The sequence below is a fragment of the Mixophyes fleayi genome, chromosome 2, assembly GCF_038048845.1.
Source record: "Mixophyes fleayi isolate aMixFle1 chromosome 2, aMixFle1.hap1, whole genome shotgun sequence".
NCBI lineage: Eukaryota > Metazoa > Chordata > Amphibia > Anura > Limnodynastidae > Mixophyes > Mixophyes fleayi.
Window position 1 is genome coordinate 933,344 of NC_134403.1, and position 25,560 is coordinate 958,903.

General features: G+C 42.2%; 1 protein-coding gene across 1 annotated transcript in view; it reads right to left on the reverse strand.

Moving 5' to 3' along the window:
* Positions 1–8,958, reverse strand: part of LOC142140610 (piwi-like protein 1) — a 228,542-nt gene extending 219,584 nt beyond the window's left edge. Inside the window, 2 exon segments of the mRNA XM_075198311.1 lie at positions 492–705; positions 8,788–8,958. Of these exon segments, the coding sequence (XP_075054412.1) occupies positions 492–689 (198 nt within the window). The 5' untranslated portion in view covers positions 690–705; positions 8,788–8,958.
* Positions 8,959–25,560: the final 16,602 nt, after the last annotated feature.

The window sequence follows — 25,560 nt, forward strand, 5'->3', positions numbered from 1 at the left end:
AAGATTTATTTGGGCCCCGACATCCAATATTCTATTTCAGCATATCAGATCTATGCTTTATCCTGACAGCATCCTATACCTACTGACCAGAGTACCACATATCTAGTAAATAATCCTATATACATCAAGGGCTACATTTGCATTTTTTTTTAAGAACTGTATTTAAATTAGATCCTTTTTAACCTCTAAAAAGCCTTTAATTGCTGCCTGTTATCTTTGTTGGGCATTTAACTGCATTTGGCACTGATAGCCACACTCATCACCCTACATTCGTTAAACTGATCATAAATACCTTTTGTAATACTTTTTATCTCTATAAAGGTATGTGTTACTAAAACAAATTCCTCATTATCCCTCCTGTCTGTCCAAAGTCCTTGAAGTTTTTCGTTATTGCTTTTTTTGCCAACATATGGTGTTAATTCAGTATTCTGCTAATATAATAATTTATATGTGATCTCCCTATTATACCCAACAATCTGTTATGTACTTACTGTTACATAACCGGTCTGGTAGACTCCTCTTCTCATGACCAAGCACTCGGCATTGACATCACTCTCATTCTTACGCTTCTCAGCAAAGGCCAGAAAGATGTTCTCCCCTTTGATATAGATGAGTGAAGGGATCCGGTACACGGAACCACTTGACTCTTTCTTGAACAGAGTGGTCCTTTCTGGTTGCGTGACCTTCATAGCAGCAAGTATGATTCTAAAGGAGACAACACACATGGACATTTGGCAAGCTGTACAGAACCAGGATTATATTGGAATAATATAATATTCTGCTGTCACATAGAAGTCAGCACCACTAACCTGACAAAAATCCAAAGTGTATTAAAAATTGTGCACTTTTTGCCTGTACATGGGCACACTTAAAAGTTCACATGTTCTCCCTGAGTTGTAACCAATGTTGTTATACATAAAAGTTACTGCAAATACTTATATTTTGCAAGGAGATTCATATGTAATAAGCATCATGGCAGTAATTGTACCACACCTATACCCAATCTGTTAGATGACAGTAACAAAGCATCATTTATTTATATAGCACCACTAATTCCGCAGCATTGTACAGAGAACCCACTCACATCAGTCCCTGCCCTAATGGAGATCACAGTCTAAATTCCATAATACACACACAGAGACTAAGGTTAATTTTGTTAGCAGCTATTTAACCTATCAGTATGTTATTGGAGTGTTGGAGGAAATCCACACAAACACAAGGTGAACATACAAACTCCACACAGATTGTGCCCTGATCGGGAATCAAACTCATGATCCTAGCTCTTTGAGGCAGAAGTGCTAACCACTGAGCCACCATGAAAATCATTAAAATTATTCTTCCAGTATTCTTTGAATAAAACATTTTTAATGAATAACATTTTTTATTATTTAAAAAAAAAATGTAATCTAATTGAATCAATTTCCTTTTTTTTCACATTAGTGGAAATGAAAGCCCAAGTCTGAGGTTTCCGTTCCACTGCTCATATTCTATTAACTATTTCATGTTGCACTTATCTGCAGAGAGACCTAGTGAAGTGGTACGTTACTCCAACCTCTGCCACCATCTGAATGAGCTCACTTAGGAGGGGAGGAGGTTATTGTTGCCCAGAACCCCCCACACTTGTATCACAACAGAGGAGAAAGCTTCTAGAAACCCCCAGTTAGTGCCATCATTAAACTGTGACACTCTGTCTGTAATGTAAGGTAAATTGTTTTTGGAACCTGACTATGTATTAATGAATTTTGGCTCTAGTGTATTGTTTTTACTTATGTTTTGGCTCTTGTTTCTATCTGTGATTTTAGGAAAACAGAACACGCAGAAAATTATCTGTACCCCTCTCAGTGGCAGCTCCAGGGGGAACAGCACAAGCCTATCTTTAAATTATGTCCAAGACACCAATCAAAGCAGTGAGGGGTCTGGGCCAATCGTGGGCGATCAAACGGGGCCAATCAGACTAAAGGAGGAGCGTGATTATGCTAAATCGCCCCACCCCCCCCCCATAAAAATAAAGTCTAGGTCCGCCCCTGACCTCTCTGCAGTTTCTTTGCTGCTGAAAATGAAGTGAAGCACTGGGAAAGTAAATATGACACTAAGGGGCATATTCAAGTGACGGCGGGATCGCCGAAAATCCCGCGCTCCAAAAATATTACCGTTAAAACTAGAGATGAGCGCACTCGGATTTCCTGAATCCGAGCCCACCCGAACGTTGCCGATCCGAGTCGGATCCGAGACAGATCCGGGTATTGGTGCCAAATGAAAACTTGAAACCGAGGCTCGGAGTCATAATCCCGCTGTCGGATCTCGCGATACTCAGAACCTATAAATTCCCTGCTAGTCGCCGCCATCTTAACTCGGGCATTGATCAGGGTAGAGGGAGGGTGTGTTAGGTGGTCCTCTGTTCTGGTAGATCTCGTGCTGTGCTGTTTAGTTCTGTGCTGTGCTGTGCTGTGCTGTGCTGTGCTGTTCTGTGCTGTGCTGTGCTGTGTTCTGCAGTATCAGTCCAGTGGTGCTGTGTGCTGTGCTCTGTCAATTTTGAGTTCAGTGGTGCAGCTGGGTCCTGTGCTGTGTCCTGTTCAGTCCAGTGGTCCTGTATCCTGTGCTCTGTGCTTCTAAGGGCATAGTTCTTATTTCCCCAATATTCCCAAGTGTTTAAAAAATTTAAAAAAAATTATAAAAAAAAATACAAAAAACTAATTAAAAAAGTTTTTAAGTACAACAAAATTTGCAAAACCAATCCTGCAGTATAAGCCCATTGGTACTGCAATATTACAAAGTTCACACATTCAGCAGTATCAGTCCAGTGGTGTTGTGTGCTGTGCTCTGTCAATTTTGAGTTCAGTGGTGCTGCTGGGTCCTGTGTTGTGTCCTGTTCAGTCCAGTGGTGCTGTGTCCTGTGCTCTGTGCTTCTAAGGGCATAGTTATTTCCCCATTATTCCCAAGTGTTTAAAAAATTCAAAAAAAGTTATAAAAAAAAATACAAAAAAATAATTTTAAAAAAAATTAATTACAACAAAATTTGCAAAACCAATCCTGCAGTATAAGCCCATTGGTACTGCAATATTACCAAGTTCACTGATTCAGCAGTATAAGTCCAGTGGTACTGCTATTACAAAGTTCACTGATTCAGCAGTATAAGTCCAGTGGTACTGATATATTACAAAGTTCACTGATTCAGCAGTATAAGTCCAGTGGTACTGATATATTACAAAGTTCACTGATTCAGCAGTATAAGTCCAGTGGTACTGCTATTACAAAGTTCACTGATTCAGCAGTATAAGTCCAGTGGTACTGATATATTACAAAGTTCACTGATTCAGCAGTATAAGTCCAGTGGTACTGATATATTACAAAGTTCACTGATTCAGCAGTATAAGTCCAGTGGTACTGCTATTACAAAGTTCACTGATTCAGCAGTATAAGTCCAGTGGTACTGCTATTACAAAGTTCACTGATTCAGCAGTGTATAAGTCCAGTGGTACTGCTATTACAAAGTTCACTGATTCAGCAGTATAAGTCCAGTGGTACTGCTATTACAAAGTTCACTGATTCAGCAGTATAAGTCCAGTGGTACTGCAATATTACCAAGTTCACTGATTCAGCAGTATAAGTCCAGTGGTACTGCTATTACAAAGTTCACTGATTCAGCAGTATAAGTCCAGTGGTACTGATATATTACAAAGTTCACTGATTCAGCAGTATAAGTCCAGTGGTACTGCTATTACAAAGTTCACTGATTCAGCAGTATAAGTCCAGTGGTACTGCTATTACAAAGTTCACTGATTCAGCAGTGTATAAGTCCAGTGGTACTGCTATTACAAAGTTCACTGATTCAGCAGTGTATAAGTCCAGTGGTACTGCTATTACAAAGTTCACTGATTCAGCAGTATAAGTCCAGTGTTACTCTCCTGTGCCGCATATAATTTTTAAAGGCTTTGCCGAGTGTGTGTGGCTTAGGGGTACGCTCTCTTGTGCTACATATAATGGAAAACCAAAATGTGGAGGATAAAGTAGGGAAAGATCAAGACCCACTTCCTCCTAATGCTGAAGCTGCTGCCACTAGTCATGACATAGACGATGAAATGCCTTCAACGTCGTCTGGCAAGCCCGATGCCCAATCTCCTAGTACAGGGCATGTAAAATCCAAAAAGCCCAAGTTCTCAAAAAATAGCAAAAAGAGAAAAAATCATCTGAGGAGAAACGTAAAGTTGGCAATATGCCATTTACGACACGTAGTGGCAAGGAACGGCTTAGGCCCTGGCCCGTGTTCATGACTAGTGGTCCAGCTTCACCCAAGGATCTAAGCCCTCCTCCTCCCCCCCCTACAAAAAATTTAAGAGAGTTATGCTGTCAGCAACAACAACAAAACAGCAAAGAACTCTGCCTTCTAAACAGATGACATCACAAATCCCCAAGGCGAGTCCAAGGGTGTTGTTGGTTGTGAACCCTGACCTTCCCATCACTGTACGGTAAGAGGTGACTCCATCCAGCATTTGCAGCACGCCCTCTGCATATGCTGGAAGGATCACCCACAGTCCAGTTACAGATTTGGCTAATGAAGGTGTGAATGTTGTACACCGGGAGGAGGATATTGATGTAGCTGGCGCTGAGGAGGATGTTGATGATTATGATGCAGACAGATACCAAATTGCCTTTCTCAATTTCTATTTATATTCTAGATTATATAACGGCTGAATAGTTTTCTATTTTACTCCTAGTGGAGAGGGGATCTGATGCAGACAGATACCAAACTGCCTTTGTCCATTTCTTTGTATATTTGAATTACTAGTTCTACAGACTATGTAGGCTGCTTTTTTTATATTCAACTGCAAGTGTAAGGCGGGGGGGCATAGATAGCCACCAAAGTAACGTGGTCCATTTAATTTCACTTTCTAGCTCCACAGTCTGTGCAGCCTGCTTTTTTTATCTTCAAAGTATTTACGAGCCTTGCAATCTAAATTAACTAGAGGTAGTGACGCGGTAGAACTCCAAAAGGCAGTTTGGAAGCCCCTGTACAAACTGGCTCTATTTTACCTGAGTTGTCCCCCCTCCAGTGTGTACTCGGAAAGAGTTTTTAGTGCAGCGGGGAACCTGGTCAGTGAGCGGCGAAGGAGGTTGCTTCCTCACAACGTTGAAAAAATGATGTTTATAAAAATGAATAATCAATTCCTCAATGAAGTACAGCACTGCCCTCCAGATAGTACAGAGGGACCTGTGGTTGTGGAGTCCAGCGGGGACGAATTGATAATGTGTGAGGAGGAGGAAGTACACACTGTAGGGGGAGAGGAATCAGAGGTTGAGGATGAGGACGACATCTTTCCTCAGTAGAGCCTGTTTAGTTTGTACAGGGAGAAATTAATTGTTATTTTGGTGTGGGGGCCCAAACAAACCAATCATTTCAGCCACAGTTGTTTGTTAGGCCCTGTCGCTGAAATGATTGGTTTGTTAAAGTGTGCATGTCCTATTTCAACAACATAAGGGTGGGTGGGAGGGCCCAAAGACAATTCCATCTTGCAACTATTTTTTTGGCATTATGTGACCATTCAACAGTCGTTTGCCATGTTCAAAAAGTAAAAGAAAATGTCAACAAATTCAAAAAATTTAATCAAAAGTTAAATGCCCTGTCATTATTTAAAACAAGATGGTTTGACGTGCTAGAATTAGTGCAGTGTTAATATGTTATAAACACTACACTTGGAACTTGGAGGAGGTATTGTGGCCCCGGTATCAAATTTAGTACCGGGGCCACCCCACTACGCAGTCCAGATACTTGTTTGGTGGAATTCTGACCAGTTGAGGGTGTATCTATTTATTATATTGTGGCCCTGGTTTCAAATTTAGTACCGGGGCCACCCCACTACACAGTCCAGATACTTGTTTGGTGGAATTCTGACCAGTTGAGGGTGTAACTATTTATTATATTGTGGCCCCGGTATCAAATTTAGTACCGGGGCCACCCCACTACACAGTCCAGAATTTTTTGGGGGGAAATTCAGAGCCGTGGAGGGTTTTTTATTAATTATATTGTGGTGACCACTCCTCTACGCAGTCCAGGTACATTTTTTGGTGCGATTCATACCAGTTGATGGTTTTCTTATTATATATATTGTGGTGACCACTCCTCTACGCAGTCCAGATACATTTATTGGTGCGAATGATACAAGTTCAGGGTTTTTAAATTATATTGTGGTGACCCACTCCTCTACGCAGTCCAGGTACATTTTTTGGTGCGACTAAGACCAGTTGATGTTTTTTTTATTATATTGTGGTGACCCACTCCTCTACGCAGTCCAGGTACATTTTTTGGTGCGATTAAGACCAGTTGATGGTTTTCTTATTATATTGTGGTGACCCACTCCTCTACGCAGTCCAGGTACATTTTTTGGTGCGATTAAGACCAGTTGATGGTTTTCTTATTATATTGTGGTGACCCACTCCTCTACGCAGTCCAGATACATTGATTGGTGCGAATCATACAAGTTCAGGGTTTTTAATTTATATTGTGGTGACCCACTCCTCTACGCAGTCCAGGTACATTTTTTGGTGCGATTAAGACCAGTTGATGGTTTTCTTATTATATTGTGGTGACCCACTCCTCTACGCAGTCCAGAAAGATACCTCGTTGCAACGTTTTGGACTAATAACTATATTGTGAGGTGTTCAGAATACACTGTAAATTAGTGGAAATGCTTGTTATTGAATGTTATTGAGGTTAATAATAGCGTAGGAGTGAAAATAAGCCCAAAAACTTGATTTTTGAACTTTTTATGCTTTTTTCAAAAAAAATCAGAATCCAAAACCTTAAATCCGAACCAAAATCTTTCGGCAGGTGTTTTGCGAAACAAATCCGAACCCAAAACATCACGAAAATCCGAATCCAAAACACAAAACACGAGACACCAAAAGTCGCCGGTGCACATCCCTAGTTAAAACGGTAATCCTGCGCGTAAAAACCGTATTAATGGTAATATTTTTGGAGCGCAGGATTTTCGACGGTCCCGCCGTCAATTGAATACGCCCCTAAGGGGCGTATTCAATTGTCGGCGGAAACGCCGAAAATCCTGCGGTCCGCGCACGATTACCGTTATTACGGTAATCGTGCGCGGATCGTGCGTGGAAAAACAGTTAATACGGTAATTTACTCGCTGGATTTCAGCTCACAGCTCCCTGAGCCGCGAGCTGAAACCTAGCTACAAATTACCGTATTAACTGTAATAGTTTTAACGCCGCGAGACTTCTAAACAATTGAATATGCCCCTAATTGTCATTCCTTTAATTTAATTGGTTGTGAAGGGAGATCATTTTGTAGTGTTGCATACATTTACAATGTATTATAATCATCTGATAAGGTGGTCAAGATGGATTTATGTAAAGGAAGTTAATATTAATGTGCTTATTACATTATTTTTTATTTATTTTTGAAAGCCCAGGTGCTTTTGGGTTTATAGTGCAAACAACAGATTCAAAAAGCAAAAAGTACAAAGGGTCACAGCAAACATCAGGCCCTTTTCTAAAGAGGAAGGGCCCCACTATCTCTGGCCCCAGGGTCTTGAGGCCGAAGACTAGGGGTCTCTTTACACTGGGATCCTCTTTACACTGGGATCCGCCGATGTTTCACCCAGGGTCATGAAACTTGCCCATCCCAGGAAGGGTGGGTTTCAAAGGTTCAGGGCGGCGAGAACCCCAGGTCTACACTATACTCCTTAGATCATTACCTCACCCCCTACATCTGTGAAAAGAGAAACATAAAATGGAAGGCGACTAACAAGATGAACAATAAATAATTACTAATGTTTCCTGTGGCTCTAGCGTAATGCCCAGGCAAATATAAAAATGATCCCACCCAACCAAATGGCCAAGGTAAAAGCGGGCGATTGCAGAAAAAAAAAAGTGGAAAAATGTCCTGAAGTGCTATATAATTCACGTGATGGTCAGGGTGATGCTCTGGCACCCCTGGGTCACCTCTCTGGAGGTACATTATCCCAAGCTTTCTTTGCAGCACCAGCCTTTGGGCAAGAGAAACATGTACAGCAATGCACTACTGCAAAAGGCCAACAAGTGAAGTGTTTTTTTACATTAATGTACAGCTTGCTTTATGACTCATTAACATACATTATTAAATACTTAGCGGTTGTTAACTGTAAATCCTTAATCTTAATCTTAACACTTGTGCTGGCAAATTAACGTATTTATTTAATTAACCACTCACTGATATGATGGAGGGAGAACACTGTTCGCATCATCGCCAACTTATCAATACCAATCAGGATGTCCCATCACAGGACACATCAGTATTTTTCCACCATTTTACCTAAGCACACCCTTGAAGTTTATCCTTAAACTGGAACAACAATCCCCAGGCACTCCAGGACCTTCTGGGCTAATCGCAATGCACTACAAGCCAGCCCAAAGCCAGCTGTACTTTCACCGAACCTAAGCCAACTCTTCGAAGGGAACACTTTTGATCAGGGGCAAACACAAGATTTCTAGAGAGGGGTTTCCACTCCATGCCACCAGAGTGGGCATGACCAGCATGCAAGAAACATCGCTATCATTTTAGATAGAGCTATAAAGCTCTGCCATTACCTCCAATCACAGGGGCAATGCTGAGTGCACTACTGTTATGTGCACACAACTCCCCCTTGGTGACGGGTGCAGTGTAAAACAAGACATACCTCCCACCTATCCTTGTAGCGAGGACAAAGTCCTGACTGAGCAGAATAGTCTCACAAAATTGGGTTTGCCCCAGCAGAATCAGGACAGTTGGCAAACTGCCCTGCTGTATCTTACCTGTTCTTAAAGCTTTCACTTCCTGCTGCTGTTCTTGTCTTAAGCTCAGTTGTCTGGATCCTGATATGTTGGGTCCTGTTTGGAGGAAAGAACAGGAACGTGAAATATCGACGACTAGAAATAAGTGAACCCTCTAGGACTCTCAGGGGAGGGCTGGTAGATTTCAGCCCGAAGTGCAAGCACACAGCAGCGGCGCATCCTTACAGGGTGGTTTTTGGTACAATATATATTTATCTATATAAAAAGAGGCTATTGTAGTGTTGCTTAATCCATATATATATTTTTATGCCCAGGCCCAGAGCTGGATTAAGGCTCTGGGGGGCCTGGGCACTTTAGACAGGGTAACCCCCTATGATGTAGAATGGTTATTTTACACAAATACACAAGCAATAGTGTGTACACCACTGTTAGGTGCACACAGTTCTGCCTTCACGAGCAGTACACGGTGAAGCGGGACATACCTCCCAACTGTCTTAAGCGAAACAGTCACCCAAATTCAGGACTGTCTCACCAGATTCAGGACAGTTGGCAGACTGTCCTGCTCTCTCCTACCTGTCTTGTCACTGTCACCACTTGTGGCTGCTGGTTACTTTATCTCTGGATCCTTGGAGGTCCTATTTCGTAAAAAAAAAATGGGTACATGAAATTTTGAAAACTTCAACAATCCCTGGCATTAAATCAATATATCACCCACGTTTTATAATTAGGCCCCCCCTTCGGCCCAGCACCATTAGCCACACATGCCCCCCCTGCCTTCAGCACCTTTAGCCACACATGCCCACCCTCTGCCCCAGCACCTTTAGCCACAAATGCCCCCCTTCTGCCCCAGCACCTTTAGCTACACATGTCCCCCCTCTGCCCCAGCACCTTTAGTCACACATGCCCCCCCTCTGCCCCAGCACCTTTAGCTACACATGTCCCCCTATACCTGCAGCATCAATCGCTAACTCCCCCCTTCCTCTTACCTTTTTCTACACGAGTGGCTCCAGGGACAGAGAGAAATGCTGCAGCTTCTGCACACTGACCATAGAGTACCATCAGCCCTGCCTACACTTCCTACCATGTGACCACTGTGGTCACATGACCTGGTGATGTAGCTGCTCCTGAGATGGGATGGAGACAGCCTGTGCGGTCTGTGATATTGTGTAGTACTACAAGCTGTAGTACAATATGCTGTGAATGGATGATGCGGCTGCAGTGAGTACTCTGCGATGTGACAGCGCTGCACAGACCCTGTCTCCATCACATTACCACTGGACCACCAGACGGCCCAAAATAGATTTCTATTGTCAGGCCCGGGGGACATCTGTCCCCCTGTCCCCCGGGGACTCTGTACCCCAAACCAGGCCCAAAATTAAATCAATAGCACTCACGACTAATAATAATTCCTTACTACATTATATTAATAAAGTAATAAAATCCAACAAAGTATGGCCATACTAGTATAGTTAAAATTAGCGATGAGCGCACTCGGATTTATGAAATCCGAGCCCACCCGAACGTTGCCGATCCGAGTCGGATCCGAGACAGATCCGGGTATTGGCGCCAAATTCAAATCTGAAACTGAGGCTCTGACTCATAATCCCGTTGTCGGATCTCGCGATACTCGGATCCTATAAATTCCCCGCTAGTCGCCGCCATCTTCACTCGGGCATTGATCAGGGTAGAGGGAGGGTGTGTTAGGTGGTCCTCTGTCCTGGTAGATCTCGTGCTGTGCTGTGCTGTGCTGTGCTGTGCTGTGCTGTGCTGTGCTGTGCTGTGCTGTGCTGTGTGCTGTGCTGTGCTGTGCTGTGCTGTGCTGTGCTGTGTTCTGCAGTATCAGTCCAGTGGTGCTGTGTGCTGTGCTCTGTCCTTCTAAAGTCAGTGGTGCTGCTGGGTCCTGTGCTGTGTCCTGTTCAGTCCAGTGGTGCTGTGTCCTGTGCTCTGTGCTTCTAAGGGCATAGTTATTTCCCCAATATTCCCCTGTGTTTAAAAAAATAAAAAAAAGTTATTTAAAAAAATACCAAAAACTACTTTAATTTTTTTTAATTACCACAAAATTTGCACAACCAATCCTGCAGTATAAGCCCATTGGTACTGCAATATTACCAAGTTCACACATTCAGCAGTAAAAGTCCAGTGGTACTGCAATATTACAAAGTTTACACATTCTGCAGTATCAGTCCAGTGGTGCTGTGTCCTGTGCTCTGTCCTGCTGAGTTCCGTAGTGCTGCTGGGTCCTGTGCCGTGTCCTGTTCAGTCCAGTGGTGCTGTGTCCTGTGCTCTGTGCTTCTAAGGGCATAGTTATTTCCCCATTATTCCCAAGTTTTTAAAAAATAAAAAAAAAGTAAAAAAAAAATTGCAATTAAAAATTAAAAAATATATATATATAATTATAACCAAATTTGCAAAACCAATCCAGCAGTATAAGTCCATTGGTACTGCAATATTACAAAGTTCACACATTCTGCAGTATCAGTCCAGTGGTGCTGTGTCCTGTGCTCTGTCCTGCTGAGTTCCGTAGTGCTGCTGGGTCCTGTGCCGTGTCCTGTTCAGTCCAGTGGTGCTGTGTCCTGTGCTCTGTGCTTCTAAGGGCATAGTTATTTCCCCATTATTCCCAAGTTTTTAAAAAATAAAAAAAAAGTAAAAAAAAATAAAAAATTTAAAAAAAAAAAAAAATATATAATAATTATAACCAAATTTGCAAAACCAATCCAGCAGTATAAGTCCATTGGTACTGCAATATTACAAAGTTCACACATTCTGCAGTATCAGTCCAGTGGTGCTGTGTCCTGTGCTCTGTCCTGCTGAGTTCCGTAGTGCTGCTGGGTCCTGTGCCGTGTCCTGTTCAGTCCAGTGGTGCTGTGTCCTGTGCTCTGTGCTTCTAAGGGCATAGTTATTTCCCCATTATTCCCAAGTTTTTAAAAAATAAAAAAAAAGTAAAAAAAAAATTGCAATTAAAAATTAAAAAATATATATATATAATTATAACCAAATTTGCAAAACCAATCCAGCAGTATAAGTCCATTGGTACTGCAATATTACAAAGTTCACACATTCTGCAGTATCAGTCCAGTGGTGCTGTGTCCTGTGCTCTGTCCTGCTGAGTTCCGTAGTGCTGCTGGGTCCTGTGCCGTGTCCTGTTCAGTCCAGTGGTGCTGTGTCCTGTGCTCTGTGCTTCTAAGGGCATAGTTATTTCCCCATTATTCCCAAGTTTTTAAAAAATAAAAAAAAAGTAAAAAAAAATAAAAAATTTAAAAAAAAAAAAAAATATATAATAATTATAACCAAATTTGCAAAACCAATCCAGCAGTATAAGTCCATTGGTACTGCAATATTACAAAGTTCACACATTCTGCAGTATCAGTCCAGTGGTGCTGTGTCCTGTGCTCTGTCCTGCTGAGTTCCGTAGTGCTGCTGGGTCCTGTGCCGTGTCCTGTTCAGTCCAGTGGTGCTGTGTCCTGTGCTCTGTGCTTCTAAGGGCATAGTTATTTCCCCATTATTCCCAAGTTTTTAAAAAAAAAAAAAAGTAAAAAAAAATGTAAAAAAAAAAATATATATAATAATTATAACCAAATTTGCAAAACCAATACAGCAGTATAAGTCCATTGGTACTGCAATATTACCAAGTTCACACATTCTGCAGTATCTTGTGCTACATATAATGGAGACCAAAAATTTGGAGGATAAAGTAGGGAAAGATCAAGACCCACTTCCTCCTCATGCTGAAGCTGCTGCCACTAGTCATGACATAGACGATGAAATGCCATCAACGTCGTCTTCCAAGCCCGATGCCCAATCTCGTAGTACCGGGCATGTAAAATCCAAAAAGCCCAAGTTAAGAAAAAGTAGCAAAAAGAGAAACTTAAAATCATCTGAGGAGAAACGTAAAGTTGCCAATATGCCATTTACGACACGGAGTGGCAAGGAACGGCTTAGGCCCTGGCCCGTGTTCATGACTAGTGGTTCAGCTTCACCCACGGATCTTAGCCCTCCTCCTCCTCCCCCCCCTACAAAAAATTGAAGAGAGTTATGCTGTCAGCAACAAAACAGCAAACAACTCTGCCTTCTAAAGAGAAATTATCACAAATCCACAAGGCGAGTCCAAGGATGTTGGTGGTTGTCAAGCCTGACCTTCCCATCACTGTACGGGAAGAGGTGGCTCGGGAGGAGCCTATTGATGATGTAGCTGGCGCTGTGGAGGAACTTGATGATGAGGATGGTGATGTGGTTATTGTAAATGAGGCACCAGGGGGGGAAACAGCTGATGTCCATGGGATGAAAAAGCCCATCGTCATGCCTGGTCAGAAGACCAAAAAATGCACCTCTTCGGTCTGGAGTTATTTTTATCCAAATCCAGACAACCAATGTATGGCCATATGTAGCTTATGTAAAGCTCAAATAAGCAGGGGTAAGGATCTTGCCCACCTAGGAACATCCTCCCTTATACGTCACCTGAATAACCTTCATAGTTCAGTGGTTAGTTCAGGAACTGGGGCTAGGACCCTCATCGGTACAGGGACACCTAAATCCCGTGGTCCAGTTGGATACACACCAGCAACACCCTCCTCGTCAACTTCCTCCACAATCTCCATCAGATTCAGTCCTGCAGCCCAAGCCAGCAGCCAGACTGAGTCCTCCTCAATACGGGATTCATCCGAGGAATCCTGCAGCGGTACGCCTACTACTGCCACTGCTGCTGTTGCTGCTATTAGTCGGTCATCTTCCCAGAGGGGAAGTCGTAAGACCGCTAAGTCTTTCACAAAACAATTGACCGTCCAACAGTCGTTTGCCATGACCACAAAATACGATAGTAGTCACCCTATTGCAAAGCGTATAACTGCGGCTGTAACTGCAATGTTGGTGTTAGACGTGCGCCCGGTGTACGCCATCAGTGGAGTGGGATTTAGAGGGTTGATGGAGGTATTGTGTCCCCGGTACCAAATCCCGTCGAGATTCCACTTCACTAGGCAGGCGATACCAAAAATGTACAGAGAAGTACGATCAAGTGTCCTCGGTGCTCTAAAAAATGCGGTTGTACCCACTGTCCACTTAACCACGGACATGTGGACAAGTGGTTCTGGGCAAACGAAGGACTATATGACTGTGACAGCCCACTGGGTAGATGCATCCCCTTCCGCAGCAACAGCAACAGCTGCATCAGTAGCAGCAACTACAAAATGGCTGCTCGTGCAAAGGCAGGCAACATTGTGTGTTACAGGCTTTAATAAGAGGCACAACGCTGACAACATATTAGAGAAAATGAGGGAAATTATCTCCCAGTGGCTTACCCCACTTAGACTCTCATGGGGATTTGTGGTGTCAGACAATGCCAGTAACATTGTGCGGGCATTAAATATGGGCAATTTCCAGCACGTCCCATGTTTTGCCCACACCATTAATTTGGTGGTGCAGCATTACCTCAAGAGTGACAGGGGTGTGCAGGAGATGCTTGCGGTGGCGCGCAAAATTGCTGGACACTTTCGGCATTCAGCCAGTGCCTACCGCAGACTAGAGGCACATCAAAAAAGCATGAACCTGCCCTGCCATCACCTCAAACAAGAGGTTGTGACGCGCTGGAACTCCACCCTCTATATGCTGCAGAGGATGGAGGAGCAGCAAAAGGCCATTCAGGCCTACACAGCCACCTACGACATAGGCAAAGGAGTGGGGATGCGCCTCAGTCAAGCGCAGTGGAGACTGATTTCCGTGTTGTGCAAGGTTCTGCAGCCATTTGAACTTGCCACACGAGAAGTCAGTTCCGACACTGCCAGCTTGAGTCAGGTCATTCCCCTGATCAGGCTGTTGCAGAAGCAACTGGAGAAAGTGAGGGAGGAGCTGGTAAGCCATTGCGATTACACCAAGCATGTAGCTCTTGTGGATGTAGCCCTTCGTACGCTTTGCTAGGATCCGAGGGTGGTCACTCTTTTAAAGTCAGAGGAATACATTCTGGCCACCGTGCTCGATCCTCGGTTTAAAGCGTATGTTGTGTCTCTGTTTCCGGCGGACACAAATCTACAGCGGTGCAAAGACCTGCTGGTCAGGAGATTGTCCTCTGAAGAGGACCGTGACATGCCAACAGCTCCACCCTCATTTTCTTCCACATCTATGGCTGCGAGGAAAAAGCTCAGTTTTCCCAAAAGAGGCACTGGCGGGGATGCTGATAACATCTTGGCCGGACTGAAGGACCTGCCAACCATTGCAGACATGTCTACTCTCGCTGCATTGGATGCTGTCACAATAGAAAAAATTGTGGATGATTACTTTGCTGACACCATCCAAGTAGACATGTCAGACAGTCCATATTGTTACTGGCAGGAAAAAAAGGCAGTTTGGAAGCCCCTGTACAAACTGGCTCTATTTTACCTGAGTTGTCCCCCCTCCAGTGTGTACTCGGAAAGAGTTTTTAGTGCAGCGGGGAACCTGGTCAGTGAGCGGCGAAGGAGGTTGCTTCCTCACAACGTTGAAAAAATGATGTTTATAAAAATGAATAATCAATTCCTCAATGAAGTACAGCACTGCCCTCCAGATACTACAGAGGGACCTGTGGTTGTGGAGTCCAGCGGGGACGAATTGATAATGTGTGATGAGGAGGAAGTACACACTGTAGGGGGAGAGGAATCAGAGGTTGAGGATGAGGACGACATCTTGCCTCAGTAGAGCCTGTTTAGTCTGTACAGGGAGAGATGAATAGCTTTTTTGGTGTGGGGGCCCAAACAAACCAATCATTTCAGCCAAAGTTGTTTGGTAGGCCCTGTCGCTGAAATGATTGGTTTGTTAAAGTGTGCATGTCCTATTTCAACAACATAAGGGTGGGTGTGAGGGCCCAAGGACAATTCCATCTTGGAACTTTTTTTTTTTGCATTATATGACCAATCAACAGTCGTTTGCCATGTTCAAAAAGTAAAACCAAATTTAAAAAAATTCAAGAAATTAAACCAAAAGTAAAATGCCCTGTCATAATTTAAAACAAGAGGTATTGACGTGCTCTAAAACTACTGTATTGTTGTTTATATTTTATAAACACTACACTTGAAAGCTTGAGTCTTTCAATAAAAAAGTAACTGTCCATTGCACGAATATTTGCAACAGGGACAATTTTAGGGTTAAGAAAGTCAACTAATAACACTTCGACGCTGTCTGTCTTTATAAACACTACACTTGGAAGTTGGAGGAGGTATTGTGGCCCCGGCACCAAATTTACTACCGGGGCCACTCCACTGTGCAGTCCATATTTAGGTGTATCAGATATTAAACAACGGTGACAGTTGATGCCCAATTTTTTAATTATATTGTGGCCTCGGTACCAAATTGTGTACCGGGGCCACCACACTACGCAGTCCATACCCTTTTTTGGTGGAATTCTGACACGTGGAGGGTTTTTTAATTATATTGTGGCCTCGGTACCAAATTGTGTACCGGGGCCACCACACTACGCAGTCCAGATACTTGTTTGGTGGAATTCAGACCAGTTGAGGGTTTTATTATTATATTGTGGGGACCACTCTATCTATACCACACTACAACTCTATACCACTCTATATAATACTTTAATTCTATTTAATACTTTAATTCTATTTAATACTTTAATTCTATTTAATACTTTAATTCTATTACTAATTACCATAAAGAGGAACTGCCGCTTCTATTTAATACTTTAATTCTATTAGTAGTTACCATAAAGAGGAACAAAATAAACCAATTTTACCAAAAGTATAATATGACTTAGACTTACAAACACTACACTTGAAAGATGGTGCCTTTAAATGAAAAAGTCAGTCTTCATTGCACGACTATGTGCAACAGGGACAGTTTTTTGGTTTACAAAGTCAACCAATAACACTTCGACCCTGTCTGTCTTTAACATACTTGATGGGATCTCAATGACGAATTGTCTGTACCATGTTTGGAGGAGGTATTGTGGCCCCGGTATCAAATTGGGTACCGGGGCCACCCCACTACGCAGTCCAGATACTTGTTTGGTGGAATTCAGACCAGTTGAGGGTGTATTTATTTTATTGTGGCCCCGGCACCAAATTTACTACCGGGGCCACTCCACTGTGCAGTCCATATTTAGGTGTATCAGATATTAAACAACGGTGACAGTTGATGCCCAATTTTTTAATTATATTGTGGCCTCGGTACCAAATTGTGTACCGGGGCCACCACACTACGCAGTCCATACCCTTTTTTGGTGGAATTCTGACACGTGGAGGGTTTTTTAATTATATTGTGGCCTCGGTACCAAATTGTGTACCGGGGCCACCACACTACGCAGTCAAGATAGATAGATGCGTATCATAGATAAAGTACATTCAGTGGTGTGGGGCAAATTGAAAAATATTCAAAATGCACTGACATTATCAAAAACAAGAGGTTGTCACACGCTAAAACTCCAACATGTATATGATGGAGAGGATGGAGGAGCAGCCGTATGTGTAGTGTAATGCAGACCTGTTGAAGGTTTTTTATATATTTTATTGTGGTGCCCAGTGCCCACTCCTCTAGGCAGTCCAGGTACATTTATTGGTGCGAATCATACAAGTTGATGGTTTTCTTATTATATATATTGTGGTGACCCACTCCTCTATGCAGTCCAGGTACATTTATTGGTGCGATTCATAAAAGTTCAGGGTTTTTAATATATTGTGGTGACCCACTCCTCTACGCAGTCCAGGTACATTTATTGGTGCGATTCATAAAAGTTCAGGGTTTTTAATATATATTGTGGTGACCCACTCCTCTACGCAGTCCAGGTACATTTATTGGTGCGATTCATAAAAGTTCAGGGTTTTTAATATATATTGTGGTGACCCACTCCTCTACGCAGTCCAGGTACATTTATTGGTGCGAATCATAAAAGTTCAGGGTTTTTAATATATATTGTGGTGACCCACTCCTCTACGCAGTCCAGAAAGATACCTTGTTGCAACGTTTTGGACTAATAACTATATTGTGAGGTGTTCAGAATACACTGTAAATTAGTGGAAATGCTTGTTATTGAATGTTATTGAGGTTAATAATAGCCTAGGAGTGAAAATAAGCCCAAAAACTTGATTTTTAAACTTTTTATGTTTTTTTCAAAAAAAATCCGAATCCAAAACCTTAAATCCGAACCGAGACCTTTCGTCAAGTGTTTTGCGAGACAAATCCGAACCCCAAAAATAACGAAAATCCGGATCCAAAACACAAAACACGAGACCTCAAAAGTCGCCGGTGCACATCCCTAGTTAAAATACTGTATAAAACAGGTTGAAACAATCTTATTTTTCTGGGGTTCAGCTTTTTGGTATATCATTTGTTTTATCACAGGAACAATGTTGAGACATAAATTGTCTCACAGTATTTAAACTATACTAGTATGGCCATACTTTGTTGGATTTTATTACTCTGATGATTATCTGAATAAATACACATTGTGTTTAGAGGTTGTGGTGCCTGATTCACCTGTTGCTGCAATACCATTATAGGATTTTGGTACTTGTTCAGGTAGCACCCTCTATATCACATCTTATATTAAGAATTACATATCCTCTACAATTGTATTAACGTAAGATTTTTGGATTTTGTGTGGGAAGTTGTTGTTCTTTTGGTGAAGCGCTGGTTTAAATTTATTTAGTATTTAGACCCATACCTATTATTATTCAGCTGCTCCCTTTAGAAATGCCTCTTTTCAATTCAAGGAAACTAGGAAACGCAGATTTACTTGTCAATTTTTTGGAACCAGATAAAAAAATAGGGAGACATAATGTGACAGAGGACAATTTCTATTCAAAGTTCACTAAATTAGAAAAGTTTTTGATTGAGGAAATAAAACTATGGTGGGATTTATAAGTAATCTGAAAATGAGGGTCTCTATACATAATCTAGATAACATTGTATTTAGGAACAAATGGAATACTGCCCTAGAAAATTGTTCAGTGTCCCTCATTAATTTGTTGATTGTTCAGAGGGAAGAAGCTTTACAAAGAATAATTAAAGAAATTGATTCAATTCAGGAAGAACTAGAACCACTAGAGCATATGGAAGATTTTATTAATCTATATAAAATGACACAACCCAAGCTTGATAGAATTGAAGAAGGGATCATTGTAGAATGACGGCATAGCCAGTGATGGCTGCATAGTTAGTGTGTCTAGTTCTAAGTGTGTCAGTTACAAGTGTAACAAATTTAAATAGCATAATTCAGAGTTATACCGGAGTTACACAGGAGGAAACAGGAGAAGAACATTCTGCCTATTAACTCAGCTACACAAGGACTACAGTCAGTATTCACTTGAAACTCCATATTCTACCTCTGATGTCTTCAACTCACCCTGGCTACAAGCTCCATGCAGCATGAGGACTGTTTTGGACTCTGATCTTATTTTCTTCTCATCTTATGAAAGTTTGTTTTTTTTGTTAGTTTGTTTTCACTGCAAAATCCGCTATGTTTAATCAGCCTGCTGTACTATTTGCTCAACGACTCCCTACCCATGCTACAGTTATTTCAGTCCCTTACCTCATTTCTGTGCTCTTAGTCCTACTAAATGCTTTGTCTGCCATCACAAGTAGAAAGAAATGATACTAAATTTGAACCACTCTCCTCTCTCATGACTCTGCAAAAACTCAGCTACTCAATCACCTGCTCTTTATTACTCTCCATTCAACACTTCCACCCACTCCCCCACATGGCTCCCACATCATTACTCTATACTATCCAGACATCCATGGATAAACTACATTTGCTGCAGCCTAGCTCTGCACTACTTATCTGATTAGACAGGACATTGCAATTAGGCAATTCCTTAATTCCCTCATTTTTGCTATTTGTCTCATAAATCCCAATGCTTGCCAAAATATTTTTCTTTCTCTCTATTCATGGCTTTATCTTTAGGACTATATCATCCCTCACCCATCCTGCAACACACACCTCTTTCCACATTGCCCCTTCATTAATTCACTCACCTCTAGTGAACACTCATGAACTGTTTTCCTATTTAAATTCAATAACTTTAACAGCCGCACCCAGCCCCCAGAAACGAAAAAAACACATCTTACAATCATCTTTCCTACCTTTCTTCCTCCATGCTTCTATTAGCTGGTGATATAACAACTAATCCAGGTCCCCTCAATTGTCCCACATGCATATATCTGAACACTACAGAAATCCAGCAAACCTCAAATGCATCACCTGTCTCCCCTCTCTTCCAAAGTCCTTTAAATGTGCCCTTTGGAATGCACGTTCTGTTTGTAACAAACTTACCTCTGCACACGATCTCTTCCTCTCAAACAACCTCAACCTTCTAGCAAAAACAGAAACATGGCTCATGCAATCAGACACTGCCTCACCTGCAGCCCTTTCACATGGAAGTCCCTATTTCACCCACACCCCCAGACCAGGAGGCAGACAAGGAGGGGGGGTTGGACTACTTCTCTCCCCACAGTGCACATTCACAGTTCTACCAAATGTCCCATCACTCACGTTCACATCTTTTGAAGTACAAATGGATTTTTAACCCATTCTCTATGCATGTTGCTGTCATCTATCGCCCCCATGGTCCACACCAACAATTTCTTGAACACTTCTCTGCATGGCTCCCTCACTTCTTATCTACTGATATCCCCACCATCATCATGGGTGATTTCAACATCCCTATTTCTAATCCACATTCCAATGCTGCTTCCAAACTACTCTCTCTAACCTCCTCACTTGACCTCTCCCAGTGGATTGAATCCGCTACTCATCAGTATGGCCACTGTCTTGATCTTGTTTTCTCTAGACTATGCCAAGTTTCTCATTTCCTTAACACTCCTTTCCCCCTCTCGGATCATCACCTTATTAGATACTCGCTCACCCCAGATCTTTACTCTCCCTAATGTCAAACCCTTCCAAGCCTCCTCGTACCCGCAGGAATTTCAACTCTATTGATTTTCAACAGTTTTCCACCTCTCTCCAACACTTTCTCTCCCCAATTTCTACATTCTCCTCCCCTGATCGGGCAGTACCCCATTTTCATCAAACCCTAGCAGCTGCCCTGGATCAAGTGGCTCCAGCGACACTACATACTTCGCGTAGAATTTGTTGCCAACCGTGGCACACTACAGTAACACAAACTCTACAAAAACTTTCTCGTAAAGCAGAACATCACTGGCGTAAATCTTGTACCTCTAATGATTTCAGCACATATACTGAAATCTACCACTCCTGTAAAAATGCTCTGGACACTGCTAAAAAAAAACATACTTCCAATCAATCATCTATGCTCAGGCTTCTAACCCCAATATATCATCTCCCTTGACAAGCAATCAGCTCAATTCCTTTGTAGCACCCTCCGACACTCTCTCTTCATTTGATCCCACAAATTAAGAGGAAGTTTCTACTCTCTTATCATCTTCCTACTCTACCTCCTGTCCTCTTGATCCCATTCCCTCACAAATGGGTATGTCACTGTCTCCTGTGCTCATTCCCCCTCTAACTAAAATCTGTAATCTCTCTCTTTCTACTGGTATTTTTCCATCACTATTCAAGCATGCAGTGATTACCCCCATTTTAAAAAAAACAGAATTCTGACCCTAACACTCTCGTAAATTACTGCCCCACTTCCCAGCTCCCATGCCCCTCCAAGCTTCTCGAGAGAATTGCCTACACTCGCCTCACACACTTTCTTACAGCAAACAACCTATTGGATCCTCTTCAGTCAGACGTTCGCTCTCAATACTCCACAGAGACTGCGCTGACCAAGCTTATCAATGATTTGATCACAGCAAAAAATAATAACCATTACTCTCTTCTAATTCTCTTGGATCTCTCTGCTGCATTTGACACTGTTGACCACTCTCTCCTCATACAAATGCTACAATGCCTAGGTCTTGAAGGCACTGTCCTATCCTGGTTCTCATCCTACCTATCTAATCGCTCTTTCAGTGCTAATTTCTCTGGATCCACCTCTGCTCCGCTTTCTTTATCAGTTGGAGACCACAAGGCTCAGTCCTAGGTCTTCTGCTATTCTCTATCTACACCACTTCTCTTGGAAAACTAATAAGCTCCTTTGAATTTCAGTATCATCTCTATGCGGATAATACACAAATCTATCTATCCTCTCCTGATCTTTCACCATCTGTGCTGTCTCGCGTTACTGACTGTCTTTCTGTCATTTCATCTTGGATATCTTCTCGCCAACTCAAAATCAATCTTTCAAAAGCTGAATTAATAATATACCCACCCAAAAACAGAAGCTTCCTGTCTGACATTTCTATTTCTGTTGATAACATGACCATAAATCTCACCCCGCAAGCTCGTTGCCTAGGTGTAATCCTTGATTCACAACTGTCGTTTATTCCCCACTTCAACTCTATATCTAAATCATGTTACATACACCTAAAGAACATTTCCAGAATACGCACATATCTCACACAAGACACCGCAAAAACCTTAATTCATGCACTAATCATCTCCCGCATCGACTACTGCAATTCCCTCCTTTCTGGTCTTCCCAAAGTCAGACTTGAACCCCTACAATCTATTTTACACGCAGCGGCTAGATTGATTGATGCAAGCTCTATTTAACAGGAGGTAGCAAGCGATTTCATTGAGCTTGTGATTTCACTGCTTTTTTGATTTCAAGTGCTGTTTTTGTTTAAAGTGTGGAGTTGGTTCCATTAAGGATTGCTGTGCTGTGCTGAGAGAGTGATATAGTTTGGGGAATTATTCTGTGTGTTTATTGAACGGGATTCGTTTTTCTGTGTGTTTATTAAGTGGTTTTTTTTTTGTTTTTTTTTCCTTCTCTCTGTTAGAGCTAGTGGGTGTGGTTTAATTGCATAGTTGATACAGCTGGTTAGTGCAAGCTCTATTTAACAGGAGGTAGCAAGCGATTTCATTGAGCTTTTGATTTCACTGCTTTTTTGATTTCAAGTGCTGTTTTTGTTTAAAGTGTGGAGTTGGTTCCATTAAGGAGTTGAATCCAGGAAGGGGTTTAATCTGGTAAGTGGCTAGGAAAGGCTAGTACTAAAGTTCACTGTGGGCTATAAGAAGTTAGGTTAGCCATAATAAGATGAGTAGTAGCAGGCTTGATGATCTCACTCAATGCATATCTTGTCATATGTATGCACACTTGGAGCAAGTGTTCCAAGGTTTATACCTCTGTGAGAAATGTGAGCAATTGGTCTCTTTGGAAGCCCAGGTAACTGATCTAAAGCAGACCATTGCAACATTGAGAGACATTGCCAACCTGGAGCAGAGTTTACAGCTCACCGTTGATGTGTTATCTGAGCAGGGTGGAGCAGAGACAGAGGAGGATGCACAGGTAGGCAGCTGGGTAACAGTTACTAGGGGTAGCAGAGGGAGGAAGAGGCAGGCCAGTTCTGAGCTAGGCAATCCCAGCAGATTTGCCAGATTGGATGAAGATACTGTGGAAGGCAGTTCAGAATTGGTAGAGTTGGATGACACTGCTTCCTCTAGCAACCAGGGGAATGGTCTCTCCAGCACAGAGGGGACCAAAGTTACTCAGGGACCCAGGCAGATTGTGGTGGTAGGGGATTCAATTATTAGGAAGGTAGATAGGGCAATCTGTTACCGGGACCGTGCATGCCGAACAGTGTGTTGTCTCCCGGGTGCTCGGGCTCGGCATATTGCGGATCGGGTGGACAGATTGTTGGGAGGGGCTGGGAATGACCCAGCAGTTTTGGTGCATGTTGGCACCAATGACCGAGTTAGAGGAAGAAGGGGTGTACTAAAGAATGATTTCAGGGACATAGGTCGCAAGGCAAGGACATCCAAGGTAGTATTTTCGGAAATACTACCTGTGCCACGCGCTAGTCCAGGGAGGCAGCGGGAGATTAGGGAGGTTAATGCGTCTCTAAAAGATTGGTGTAAAAGGAGGGTTTTGGATTCTTAGAGCACTGGGCTGATTTCTCGATCAGTTGCCATCTTTATTGTCATGATGGATGCACCTGAATGAGGAGGGGGCTGCAGTGCTAGGGGAGAGGATGGTTAGAAGGTTGGAGGAGATTTTAAACTAGGCTCCGGGGGGGAGGGGCTGGCAAGTATTTATGGGATAGACATTGAGAGTAGTAAGGAGGAATTTAACAAGAGTAAAGGGGGTGGAGAGGGGGGAAAGGGAAGCATAGCCGATAAGGAGCGGCCCTTTTTAAAGCAAAAAGAAATACCTAAGGGAGGCAATAGACTTAAGTGTATGCTTGCAAATGCAAGAAGCCTCACAGGTAAAATGGGGGAGTTAGAACTAGTAGCAATGAATGAGCAGTATGATATTATAGGTATTACTGAGACCTGGTGGGATGATACACATGACTGGGCAGTCAACTTGGAAGGCTATTCTCTCTTCAGGAGGGATAGGGTAAATAAAACGGGAGGAGGAGTTTGTCTTTATATTAAGCCAGAATTAAAACCAAGTATTCAGGAAGTTATATACGAGAATATTGGTGATAATATAGAGGCATTGTGGGTGGAAATATCCAGCGGAGGAAAAAGTTCAGAGAAGTTTCTGATAGGGATATGCTATAAACCGCCAGATATTAGTACGACTGAGGAAGCCCAACTTCTACAGCAAATTGAAAAGGCTACACAACTAGGTCAAATTTTAATTATGGGGGATTTTAATTATCCGGACATTGATTGGAGTACTGAGACCTGCGGTACAGCTAGGGGAAATAGGTTTCTGAGCACGCTAAAAGACCATTACATGTCCCAATTAGTTGAGGAACCAACTAGGAACCGGACTATACTGGACCTAGTAATAACAAACAATGTAGACGTAATATCAAATATTCAAGTAAAGGAGCACTTGGGAAACAGTGATCATAATATGGTCTCATTTGAAATTAGTTTCCAGAAACAACAGTATAAGGGATCAACTAGGACTTTAAACTTTAAAAAGGCAAATTTTAATATGCTAAAGGAGTCTATAAAGAGCATAGACTGGGACAAAGCCTTTGAAGGAAAAAATACGGAAGAAATGTGGGCTGTCTTTAAAATGTTGTTGGAAACATACACGTATAAGTTCATTCCTATAGGAAATAAATGTAAAAGAATTAAGTCTAAACCAATGTGGCTAAATAAAAAGGTAAGGGAAGAAATGCAAAGGAAGAAGCGTGCATTTAAATTGTTTAAGTCTGAAGGGTTAGAGGAGTCCTTCCATAGGTACAAGGAATGTAATAAAACATGCAAAAAGGAAATTAGATTGGCTAAATTAGAAAATGAAAGGCACGTTGCAAAAGAAAGTAAGACAAACCCCAAAAAGTTTTTTAAGTATATAAATGGCAAAAGGATTAAAAAAGATAATATAGGACCACTAAGAAGTGAGATGGGTGAATTGATAAATGATACTAAGGAAAAAGCAGAGATATTAAACACGTTCTTTTCTTCAGTATTTACCAGAGAGGAACAAATGGCAGGAGTAATACATAAAAATGGAAATGAAACCATGCCATTAATTAATACTTGGTTGTCAGAGGAAGAAGTCCAAAGGCGACTGAAGAATATTAAGATAAATAAAGCTCCAGGTCCAGATGGCATACACCCAAGGGTCCTTATGGAGTTAAACTCGGAAATAGCTAGACCGCTATTCTTAATTTTCAGAGATTCAATCTCATCAGGCTCAGTACCAAGGGAGATATGATTACTATGTACAAATACATTAGGGGTCAATACAGAGAGCTTTCATGGAAACTTTTTACCCCAAGGACCATACACAGGACACGTGGTCATCCCCTAAGGTTAGAGGAGAGGAAATTTCACAACCAGCAAAGGAAGGGGTTCTTTACAGTAAGGGCAGTCAAGATATGGAATTCATTGCC